A 12,268-nucleotide genomic window follows, 5' to 3' on the forward strand; every position below is an offset into this window, starting at 1 on the left:
GTGTCCCAGCCCCGGCAGAGCAGGGGGGGCCGCCCTTCATCATCGGGGACCGCCACTCAGCCCTGGGCCTCTCTTTTCTCCCTTTTTTTCCCCTACCCAGTGGAAAACAATATTTGAGCGCCTACATCATGCTGGCGTCTCCGGAGCGGCCGGCGGCGAGCGCGGCTGACCTCAGCCCCCTCCTTCGCACGGTCCCCGGGGGCGCGGGAGGAAGCGAGCGCCGCAGCCGTGCCCAGGGGCCGTCTGGTTCCCACGCAGCGTGGCCGGGCCCATCGCCCGCCCCGGCTGGGAACACTGGGCCCCGGCCCCATGCTGTGCCCGGGATGGGGTCCCCGTGCTGGGAGCAGTGTGGCGCATCCCACTGTTCCCCAAACTGCAGCAGCCGCCAGGGATTGGCACTGCTGTCCCGCGCAGCCTGCACTGCCCGGAGTGCAGAACAGAACCATGCGCTCTCCCAGTGCTCCCCTTTCCTGCCCTCACCCCGACTGCCGGTCATGGACCCGCTGTTCTCCGAGCTCTGCCTCCTCCCTGGCTCGCTCCCGGCTCGCTGTGGGTGGCCCGATCCCCCGCCCGCTCGCCCGCTCCCGTCCTGGGGCCGCGCCGTGGCCGGGACTTGCTGCACCCGGCCACGGGGAGAACCTGCTGCCTCTGCCGGCGGCGCTGCCAGGTGCCAGTGCTGGAGGTCTGCCTGCTCCCCTTCCCTCCCTGCACTGCCTGCGGGGATCCTTGTTTCTGCAGGCAGAGTGGATGCCACAGCAACAAGGTGCGTGGGGAATGTGTGCTGCTCCACGCCCCAGGGATGGATGCTGAGGACATGTGTGTGCACATCCAGGCTCCACTGTGCATCCGTGGGGGTGATGAGGACCCCACACACAAGGGATGGACCTGGATGTCGTGGTCAGTGGGACCAATCCCCTCCAAGCAGCTTTAGGGGCTCACGAGCCCTGTCAGCTGGGAACATAGGATGGGATCACGGCTACTTCCATGGGTGTCAGCCCTGTGGCCCCATTCATGAAGCCGCAGTGTGTGTCTGTGTAGGGTACCAGGGTAGGAAGGAGGGGACTGGAGAAACCAAACTGGGCTGTGGGGTAGGGGTTCCACACCCTGGGATGTGCTGGTGTCCGTGCATCCCTCTGTCACAGACATGCACACACAGGGCTGCGTTCAGAACTGAACCTCTGCTGCAGCTCAAGGCACCAGCAATGTCTGGGGCTGATGGTCCATCTAGAAGCCCCGTGGCCACCCCACAGGAGGGCCCTGCAGCCGCTGTGGCTATCCGGGGCTGGGACCGGGGCCGGGGCGACGCACTGCTTCTGGGGCCAGACAGGAAGGAGACGTCACCGCCGTGGAGCATAACTCAAACCAGATGGGGCTGCGCTGGCGTCCAGGCCTGCGGGGTGGTCACCGACAGGAACCGGTCAAAGGCTGCCGGCAGGAAGCGGCTGGGAGGGACGCCTGCGGCGGGAGCCGGAGCCCGGGCTCTGGCAGCCTTAACCACTTCAGGGCCAGCCACAGCTCCCCTGGGCAAAGGGGCACCAGCACCCACCGGCCCTTGCCTGGGCATCCCACCCGATATGGGCAGATGCTGAAGATGTGAGGACACATCTGACTGACAGCTGACCCATCCACCCATCCATCCAGTCACTTCCCCTTCCCCCATCCCTCGGGGGTGCTCAGAGCTGTTGGGTGTGTAGACCAGAAACTCTTGGCACTGTGCCTGCCCAGCCCTGCCCAGGATGTACCAGGTCCCTGTCCACAGCACAGCCTGGACCCATTCCCTCTATCACAGAGATGAGACTCTGCTTCCCATCCTCATCTCCCTTATCCTGTGACTGTCAGACCCCACAGGTGGGAGCAGGGCCTCCCCAGCCCCCAGAGTGGCAGGTGTGGGCTGTGGGCAGACCTGTACATTTATTTACAAGAAGGTGAGTGTTGTAGAGGGCTCCATTATGGGCAGATCCCACCAGCCGTGGCTCCTGCCCAGTGGGGACAAGCCTGAAGCCCCTTCCCCTGCTGCAGCCAGTGTGGGGGTGAGGGGCAATGTCTCCCTGTGTCTCTGCCCAATGCTTTTCCAGCACGCACAGAGGGCAGAGGCAGCTGCAGAGCAAACACATAGCCTTTGGCAAAAGCCAAAGTTGGGGGACCTGTTGCGAGCCCTCCCCCCCCCCCCCCCCCATTCCCTCCTGCAGTGGGCAAGGCTGGATGCTGCAAATCCCAGGGAATGCACATCCTCTGGCAGCAGCAGGGAGGCCCGAGGAGTGAGTGCAGGGAGAGAGGACGGGGATCGGGACAAGGCGCTGGAGCAGCACGCCCCTTCCCAGGCGCAGCAGGTCCCGCGGAGCCCCGCGCAGGGCGGGGGAGCTGGCGGCCGGCGCGGGGAGCAGTTCCGCTGTGTTGGTGGTCGGGTGAGCGCTGCCGGCCGGAGCGCGGGCCAGCTGCTCCGCATTAGCCCGCCTCGCTCATCGCGATCTGCCGGGGACGGGTGAAGCAGAGGTTGTGTTTTTCCCCCGCTGGCAGAACCGAAGGGCAGGGAGGGCAGGAGGAACACAAAGCCTCCTTCTTTCCTCGTTGGCTCCCAGCTGGGGACGCCGCTGGAAGCGTGCTTGCTGCTTCCTCCCTTCCTGTGCGAGCAGCAGCTCGGGGCCAGCTCCGCTCCCACATGCCCAGCTGGCCAGGAGGAGGTGCTTGAGCCCCAGCTCCGGTGCCAAAGCACCAGGGTCCCTCCAGCATCATCGCCGAGCCACAGAGCTGGGAAGGGAGGTCGGGCAGCGCAGGGGCCAGCGGCAGTGAAGGCAGGCAGGGCTGCGGCATTTACAGGCAGAGAGGGCACATTTTGAGTCCAAAACAGCAAGCACCAGGTGGCCGAGGCAGCGGGATCACACCGGAATGGCCTTCCTCCCCCGAGGGCACGAGAAGGAAGCGTGAGCAGAGCAGAGATGCTGCAGGTCGGGCATCACGCAGCCAGGACAGGGCCAGAGATGACATCAGAAACCTTCACTCCAGAGCAGCCTCACAGTCTGAGGAAATCCCGACAGGAGCATCGGCTCGGTGGGAGTGAGGAGGGCTGGAGCCTCAGGAGCCTCAAGGCCACTGCGAGCACCCCCAGCGGTGATGTGCTCCTGAGTGCAGTGGGACCAGCTCGACAGAGCCGCTCCAGACTGGTGGGGGCCCCTCTCAAGTGTTTCCTTTCTGGCCTTGGCTCCCCTGGGAGCCCAGCTCAGATGCCCAGCGCTGTCAAGGACCCCGAGCTGGTGATCTTCCTGAAACGGTTGGCAGCGCACACACCGATGAAATTTTTCTGTGAAAGAGAAGAGGAAAGATTCTCATCCTCTGGCAAGGGCTGTGGCAGCAAAAGTTGAGCCAGACCCTGCTCAGGGGCCTGACATTACCCGTACCACTAAAAGCTGCTCTTGGGATTGGCTCTGGAATAACCACCACAAAGGGATTATACTAGATGGGGGTGTTACCTCAGGGGCATCTACACTCCACGGTCCCCAACCCTGTGCCCCAGCTGCCAGCAGCACAGCAAGACAGATCCATTCTCCATGCTCCAGATGCCATGCACCAGGACAGGCAGAGTCTGGCAGCCCCCTCCCAGCCCTCTCAGAAGCTGCTGACCCTCCTGCCCTTGCTGGACCCCGCACCTTCCAGCGCCGCCTCATGACGTATTTCTTGAGCAGCACTTGGGACTTGAGCCGCCGGTTGGAGCGTTTGGCTTTTTCTGCCAGATTATTGAGCCAGGGATGCTGCAGGCACTGGTCAGCACTCATCCGGGCACTGGGAGAGAGAGGAGCCTGTGCCAATCCTGCTCAAACCCCTCGCCCCCAACCACCCCTTTCTCCAGCCACTCCAGAGCCCCCAAACCCCATAACCCTGCAGGGAAGAACCAGATGGAAGGATGTGCCCAGGGAGTGGTGGGGCTGGGAAGGACTCTGAGGGGTCCAGCACATCCTGCTTGGGACAGGTCCAGGGATATAGGGCTCTGTTGGGGACAGAGTGAGGCAGAGCCCCATGGGGTTAATTCAGTGCTAGACCTGTGGGATGCTGCTGGCCCTGGTGAAGAGGCAGCATGTGGTACCCGGGGCAGCTGTGGGAATGCCCATCCCAGGATCCCATGGCCACTGCCAGCCTCACACCTCTTATCCTTGATGATGAGGTTGGAGACGAAGTCCTTGGCCTCATTGGAGATGCTCTCAAAGGTCTCCTCATCAAAGTACCAGTTGGCAGCCAGGACATTGTTCAGTGTCTCGGTGTCATCGTCACCCAAGAAGGGGGAGAGGCCGCTGAGCCTGGGGATGCAGGGAGGTGAGGAGTCAGGTGCTCTCAGGCTTCAGCACCTCCCAGACCCCCTGGAACAGAGCCAGGGATGTTCCAGGGATGTGCTGCCACCATCCTGTGCTCCTCCCTGCAGCCTCTTTCTACCCCCCAGCCCCACACAGCCATCTCCCCACCCAGAAGCCCTCAGCTGCCACCAAGCAGCCAAGTGCCTGGGGACAGCTCTGCCCCCAGGGGAGCTGTGCCCCTGCACCAGAGCTCCCCAGCACGGCACTGGCAGCCCCCGCTCAGCCCTGACGTACAGCATGTAGGTGATGACGCCCATGCTCCACATGTCCGTGGTGTAGGACACCTGCTCGTAGTTGACCACCTCAGGAGAGAGGAATTCAGGGGTGCCAAAGTTCACTTTCAGCTTCTCATTGGGATTGTACCTGCAGCCAAAGATGGGTGCAAGTCAACAGAAGGGGGACAGGCTGCTTCCCCAAAACACTGCCCCTCTCAGCAGATGCTGCCCTCCTCAGCTAGTCAGGGAGTGCTGTGGCCAAAGTAATAGCCTAGAGCAGGTCCTGGGGCTCCTGGTACCCTAAAGCACCCAGAGATGAAGGGTGGAAGGGAAACAGGGAAGAGGAACAGAGCTGAGAAAGAAAACCTCACCTTCGAGCCAGCCCAAAGTCGATGATCTTCACCATGTGCCCAGTGGCAGCGACACAGAGGATGTTCTCAGGCTGTGGGGACAGGGTGACCATTGCCCCACCACCCAGACAAGACATCCCCACTGCACAGACCCAGCAGCCCATGGGGTCCTGCAGCTGACCCACACCAGAGCAATGGCACAGGTATCCCTCCACAGCCAGCCAGTGTCCCGCTGTCACCCCTGGCCCTGTCACTGCCAGCCCCCAGCCCCGCACCTTGAGGTCGAGGTGGAGGACGCACATGTGGTGCATGAAGCGGATGCCCTCGCAGATCTGCCGCACGAACACCATGCAGTCCACCTCGGTCAGGTGGTAGTCGTCGTCGATGATCCGCTCAAAGAGCTCACCACCCTCCACACTGCATGGGGATGGACCATGGAGTCACTTTGGGGGAACTCCCTGCCCCAAGCCATCCTCCTGTAGAACTCCTTGCCTTCCTGAGGACTCTGGGCCAGCTCCACCATGGAGGTGCTGAGCAGAGCCAGGGTGGGATGTAGCATTTTGGGGTTTGACAGCCCCAAGGTAGGCACAGGCACTCACAATTCCATGAAGAGGATGATCTCCCGGGGCGTTTCGATGGCATCGTAGAGCTGGATGAGATTGTGGTGGTTCAGCTGGTTCATTACATCAATCTCCAGCAGCACCATCTCCTGCAGAAGGAGCCCCAGTGTGGGGTGTCAGCCCTGGCTGGCAGGGACAGGCTGTGTCCCCACACCAGGGGCACACAGAGTGTAACACTGCCACCACCTGCCCAGCATCGTTCAGACCTTGTCCTTCGGTCCCTGCTTCCGGATCACTTTGGCTGCCAGCTTGAGCCCCGTCTCCTTCTCTGTGCATGTGTGAACTTCACCAAACTTGCCCCTGTGGAGGGAAGGAGGAAAGGAGAAAGGGAGAAGTGCCCACACCATCAGCTGCCCAGGCTGCTGGGGACCCTCACACTGCACTGTGGTGCTGCTCTGTGCTGCCAAGGCACCCATCCTGCCCGAGGCACCCACCCATCATGACCAGAGGAGTTCCACCAGCTCAAGGCCACTGCCCAAGGCTGGAAGGCAGCTTGGGATAGGGCCAGGAGAACCACTGGGCTCCTCCTTACCCGCCCAGGATGTCCTTGGAGCTGAGGCTGAACTGGGAACTGACATTGGCAGAGCGCAGGGTGACGGTGCGATGAGCGAAGGGCGCTGGCGGCGGAGGGACATCATCTGCCCAGACACAAAGGATGAGGTGAGAAGGGAATCTGCTGTCCAGGGGACCCCACTCTGGGTACCCTGGGCTGCCCTGGTGTGAAGACAGACATCTGTGAATGCAGGATGTGGCCAGGTACTGAGTGCTGGGCTGTGAGCCAGAGGCTCCTGGCTGGGGCTGCACTGGATGATGCAGCAAGCCCTGAGGGGTCTCTTGCTATTGCCCACAGCATTGCCCTGCTGCATGGCACCAACCCTGCTGCATGGAACTCTGCTGCACAGCACCCACTCTCCTCCATGGCATTCTGTTCCATGGCACCCACCCCAATGCATGGCACCCACCTTACTTCATGGCACCCACCCCCACCAACCCACGTCATGTTTACCCTTTCCAGGGCATTTTCTTGCCTGTCACCCTCTCCAGGTCAAACCCTCTCCATGCCACCACCTCCTGCTCACTCTCCCAGGACAGATCCCACTCACTCCACACACACATTCCTGAACCACCCCTTCCCAGCCTCACAGGGATCCCCACAAGCACTCACTGCCCTCAAGCCCTGCCATGCCCACAAAGACAGTGGTGCAGGATATGAGGACGTGCTGTCCCCTGCCACCAGCCAGACAGCCACTGTCACTCCCCAGCTACTGTCACTCCTCTTCCTCACAGTCAGTGTGGTCAGAGCAGGCCGGGAAGGGACACGACGTATTTAGCCCTGTTTACAGTGAAAGGGGAGCTCAGAGGCCACCAGGCAGGTGACAAACCAAGGTCAGGAGCAGGCAGCAGGCAGGGCCATGGGGTTCCCAGGCTATCACTGCACAGAGTGTCTGGGGGATAAAAAAAAGGCAGGTACCTCATGGCCTTACCCAATATCTCAAAAGGGTCTTCCTTTCCAAAATCAGGGGTGAGGTAGGGGCTGGGGGGTGGCTTTGCCTCTGTCAAAGATGGCTGCACCCCAGGCCCAGGCTGCTCGGCCACCCCAGCAGGATCCAGGGGCTGCCCTGTGACACTGGGCAATGTCCTCTCCTGAAGTGTGCTGGGTTCCAGAGGTTGCAGGTCCCCCAGGGCTCGTTGGCCAGAGCCAAGCTCTGTCGGACCCTCTTTTGTCTCCACCATCGTGGTCTCCTCTTCTATTGTCTCCATCTCTGCCACCTCTGCCCAGGGCTGCTCCTCCCTGGAAGCAGGAGTGGGAGGTGAGCAGAGCCCAGCCCAGAGCAGCTCCCGAGCCCAGCACCCGGAGCCCCAGAGCTCTCTGGAGCAGAGGGGGATCCCCCCATCCCAGGAGGGTGTGGGTACCTGTGGCAGGCAGCCGGGCAGCTCAGGCTCTGCAGCAGAGCCGGGCGCGGGGGCTCGGGGCATGTTGGTGGCTGTCCCTCTGTCCCCTTGGACACTTCCTCCCCTTCACCCTGAGCCTTCACCACAGCCATGGCTGCTGCCTCCGTGGGCTCTGCAGCCCCATCCCCAGCCTCTGCTCCAGGTGTGGGAGGCTCCACCTCTGCACCTTTCTTCCCTCCATCCTGAGCCTTTGCAGTAGCCAGGACTTTCTCCTTTGTAGGATCTTTTCCTTCATCCCCAGCCTTTGATGCAACTGCAGGGTTTTCCACCTTTGCAGTTTTCTTCCCTCCATCCTGCATTTTCACAGATGCTGGGGACTTGTCCACTGTAGTAGCCAGGACTTTCTCCTTTTTAGGATCTTTCCCTTCATCCCCAGCCTTTGATGCAGCTGTGGGTTTTTCCACCTTTGCAGTTTTCTTCCCTCCATCCTGCATTTTCACAGATGCTGGGGACTTGTCCATTGTAGTAGCCAGGACCTTCTCCTTTTTAGGATCTTTTCCTTCATCCCCAGCCTTTGGTGCAACTGTGGGTTTTTCCACCTTTGTAGTTTTCTTCCCTCCATCCTGCACCTTCACAGGTGCTGGGGACTTCTCTTCAGGCTCTTTTTTGCCTCCACTTTGAGCCATTTTTTCAGCTGGTGTTTTCTCTACCTTTGCTTCTGGCTTCTCTCCATCCTGAGCCTTGGAAGCATCTGGGGCTTTCTCCTTTGCAGGACTTACGGGTTTCTCCTTTGCAGGAATTATGGCTTTCTCCTTCACTGAAGCTGGGACTTTCTCCTTCACTGGAGCTGGAGTCTTCTGCTTTGTGGGCTCCTCTTTGCCTCCATCTGGAGGCTTTTTAACTGCTGGGGCTTTTTCTGCCTTTACCACTTTATTCTCCCCACTCTGAGCCTTTGCAGCATTTGGGAGCTTCTCCTTTGCAGCAGCCGTGGTTTTTTTCTTTGCAGGCTTGCTATCAGCTGTGGCTTGCTCTGCTTTTGCATCTTGCTTCCCTTCATCCAGAGCTTTAGCAGTGGCTGTGACCTCTTGTTTTGCAACCACTGTGATATTCTCCTTTGCAGGCTCCCCTTTGCCTCCATCCTGAGCCTGAGTCGCAGCCAAGGCTGTCTCCTCCATAGGTTTTGCCTTCCCTCCTTCCAAGTTTCCTGCAGCCAGAGCTTTCTCCTCAGTGGACTCTGTTTTTCCACTGCTCTCAACCCCTGACCCACCAGGTGCTTCCTCCTTCTCAGGCTTGTCCTTTCCTCCATCCTGCGCCTCAGTTACAACCAGGTCCTTCCCCTCCATGGGCTCATCCTTCCCTCCATCTTTAGCCTTTGCAGCAGCTGAAGCCTTTCCTCCTTTGGGCTCTCCTGCAGCTGGAGCTTTCTTCTTTCCAGGCTTGTCTTTCTCACCCTTCCCTACAGCCTGGGCCTCGGTGGCAGCCAGCACCTTCTCCCCGATGGATGCTGCCTGTGCTCCATCAGATGCTGCCTGTGCTCCATCATGCTGCACAGATGAAGCCTCCTCTCCTGGAACTGCTTCCCGTCCATCCTGGGGCTCTGGAGCAGCCAGAGCTGTCTCCTGCTCGGGCTCTGTTTTCCCTCCTCCAGCCTCTCCTGCAGCCTTCTCCTGGCCAGGCTCAGCTGTGCCTTCATCCTGTGCCATGGTGGCGACTGGCACTGTCCCCGCTTGGGGCTGGGCATCCTGGGGGGCTCCCCCCTCGGCTTTGGGGGGAGCCGTGCCCCCAGCCCCCCTAGTGTGGGCACCAGCCGCGCCTCCGCCCCGCTCCATGGGCACTGCTGGCAGGAGGCGCTGCCCTGCCCTGCTCCAGGCTCGGCGAGGCTCCTGCGGGAGAGAAAGCGGCAGCTGAGAGCTCCCGGACCTGACACCCCGCAGAGGGGATGGCAGGACTCGGGCAGTGGCTCTGCTCCTGCAGGGATGAGCTGCTGCCATCCAGCCGGGAACTGTGCCCCGGCGGCTCCCGGGCTGGTGGCGCCGAGCCAGGGACCCCACGTGGCCACCAGTCCCATTGTGCCCCGATATCTGCCCCGCGGTGACTGATCGATGGCCTGACCCCGGCACCTGTCACCGGGTGCCTGGGGCCTCCGACGTGCAAACAGCCAGCCAGGCGCGGCCAGGGTGACAATTTAAGGCCACATCTCACCATGGCAGGGCAGGGGACAGCGGCTCTGGCCCCGGGCTGGTAGTGGGGATCAGGAGAGGTGAGCATTCCCAGCAGGGCCCCACCATTGCTCCCCCTGAACCACACAGGCAAGCAGGCAAACCCCATCTGAACCACACGGAGCCCACAGCCAGCAGCCGCCAGCGCTGCCCGTCCCCCCGTACACCCAGGGGTTCCAGCTCCGCCAAGGGGACCCGTTGGTGCCCCGTACCTGCACTGGGCTCCAGCCCAGCTCCTGATCCCCAAATCCCCGTTCTGCTCTGGGCTCCACTGCCCTCCTGTGCCCGTTCATCTTTCCTCACCCTGTCCCAAAACACCCCAGCCTTCCAGAGCTCAGAGCAGCCCAACCCCAGAATAAACCCACCAGCGACTATCCCAGTAACAGCCAAGTTACTTGCTGGGCTACTGGAACAGGAGGCGTAGCAGAGCAGTCCCTAGGAGAGCGTTCCTACATCCCACAGCTCAGCACTGGAAGCCCCTGGGGATGGAGGTGCTCTTCCCAGGCCTGAGGGCTCCACTGTCCACAGGACCCCCCACCACAATGCCCCAAGTCAGAAGCCATGAGACCCCTGTTACCTGGGTCCTGGTGCAGCGGGTGGTCAGAGGGGCAGCATCCGCACTGTGGCAGCGCCGGGGGGAGCAGCCTCTTCTATCCCGAGTGTAACGGAGCCGGATTAGTGCAGCAGAGGAGGATCCCTTACAGCAGCGGGAGCCGGCCCACTTCGCCTTTCCCAGCACCTGTCACTGCTGGAGCCCGTTCAAAGGACACGCCACTCTCGCCTGTCCCCCGTGGGCTGGGGCCACGCAGACAAGGGGCAGGGGACAGGGACGGACTTGCCTCCTGCTCAGCACCACGGGGGGGGCTGGCACTGGACACAGGGTACCCCAAAACCATCCCACTGAGGGGCGGGCTGGGTGAGCTGGACACGGTCCAGGCAGCTAAGGCCCTCCAGGGTGCCCACAGGTGACACAAGGTGGCCACTGGCCAATCCATGGGGATGGTGGCCAGGAGTGGCTGGTGATGGTGGTGCTCCCTGTGCTGCTGAGCTGTGGCCAGCTCTGCCCATTGGCACTGGCCCTTTGGGAGAGTGACTCCAAAGGACCCTGCGCTCTGTGGGTATGATGTGGCACCTCTGGGCACTGCCACTGGGCCTTGATGAAGGTGACAGCATCTGGGAACTGGGCACTGGCCAGCAGCTGCAGTCTTTCCTAGATACCAGTGTATCTCGTGTTTTGTAATCAAGTGTTTTGGGAATCAGGGAAAGAAACAGAGGAGCTGGAGGCTCCAGAGGGGTTGTGCTGTGTGCATGGGTGCTGCACAGGCATTACCAGCTCCTTCTGGGGTGCTGCACTCAGGACACACCTGAGTCACTGTGTGTGGCTGAATCCTGTGTTTGCTGGAGGAGTGGGACTCTCCCCAGACCTAGGCTGGCCAGGTGTCCCCAGGGAGGCTGAGGTTACCCCGGGCTTCTCCAGCTTCAGCCTCTGCCAGCTGCCAGCCTGGTAACACCTCCCCAGCCCACAGCCACACAAAACTCACATCCTGCCAGACACCAAACCTGGCTGCTTAAAACTTGCTTTGCTTTCTCCTTAGTTTAAACCTTACCTGAGGCAGGGCTGGAGGCTACAGCAGCAAAGGGAGGCTCCCTGGTCAGTGCCATGCATTATGGATGCATCCCCAAGAGCAGTGCTCACTTTGCCTGCAGCACCTCTCAGGAGGACCAACACTGCTCGGGCAGTGTTGCTGCTCCACATTGACAAATTCCAGCTCCCAGTGAGCCACCAGCACCTGTGTGCCATGGCCTGGGGTCAGCTTTTGCCAGTGGTTCACATGTGGCATTGAAATGAGAGCCAGGATGGGAGTACAACTGTTCCTCTGCTCTTGAGGTGTTGTTGTCCCACCTGTCCCTGCTCTTGCACCTCAATGCAAGAGCAACACTTGCTCAGCAGGCCATAGCTGGGGACTCCTGGGCATATATAGAGCTCTCCTGCTCCAGCTTTCACAGCTGGGATTTGTGGCTTCAGCAAGGCCAGATCCCTTCCTGAAATCCATGTCAGGACTTGCAATGGATGAGGACCAGCAGGGGATAATGCAGGAGCAGGCACACAGCTCCGACTCACTGATGTGCTGATGCAGTTATGTACAAGCAGAGGTTTGAGCATCACCAGCAGCCACAGTTCTTGGTGACAATGACACACAGGCTGGCACAGTCGTGGCACAGCCACCCCTCCTGTGATGAGTGGGAGTCCCCCACCTTGGCCTCTGCAGAGCCACAGTCAGGAACAACTGACCAGATGTGCCTGACCAGCAGGGACTCTGCCCATCAACTGTCATCGCCAACATCCAGTTTGGAATTGCCTCTCTCCTCCTCCAGCCCAGGGCTGCCAGGCACCTGGAGGCCACCAGAGTCACTTCAGGCACATACTGCCACCACTCCTCCAGCCTTCAGCTGTGCACCCTCCTAGCAAAGCCCAGGTAGAAGGAGCACACCCATGCCCAGGCACAAGGCAGGAGCCCATCAGGCAGAGCCATGCCCCACAGCCTCCTTGGAGCTCTTGGTGTGGTGGGACACTAGGATAAAATTCTCCAAGGAGAGTAGGAGTAAGCACCTGGACACCAGCCAGCC

The 12,268-nt window shown here is 61.0% G+C and overlaps 1 protein-coding gene across 1 annotated transcript; it reads right to left on the reverse strand.

Annotated features, from left to right (window-relative positions):
* Positions 1–1,967: 1,967 nt before the first annotated feature.
* Positions 1,968–9,933, reverse strand: MYLK2 (myosin light chain kinase 2; the record flags this gene model as incomplete). The annotated part of the gene is made up of 14 exons (XM_079321801.1): positions 1,968–3,298; positions 3,645–3,777; positions 4,137–4,289; positions 4,578–4,706; positions 4,930–5,000; positions 5,184–5,325; positions 5,508–5,617; positions 5,735–5,828; positions 6,061–6,166; positions 7,013–7,320; positions 7,443–7,672; positions 7,808–7,909; positions 8,045–9,304; positions 9,853–9,933. 14 exons carry the CDS (start codon positions 9,931–9,933, stop codon positions 3,218–3,220), a joined length of 3,000 nt encoding a protein of 999 aa, XP_079177927.1. The 3' UTR covers positions 1,968–3,217.
* Positions 9,934–12,268: the final 2,335 nt, after the last annotated feature.

Source organism: Erithacus rubecula, assembly GCF_903797595.1.
Source record: "Erithacus rubecula genome assembly, chromosome: 18".
Classification (NCBI taxonomy): Eukaryota; Metazoa; Chordata; class Aves; order Passeriformes; family Muscicapidae; genus Erithacus; species Erithacus rubecula.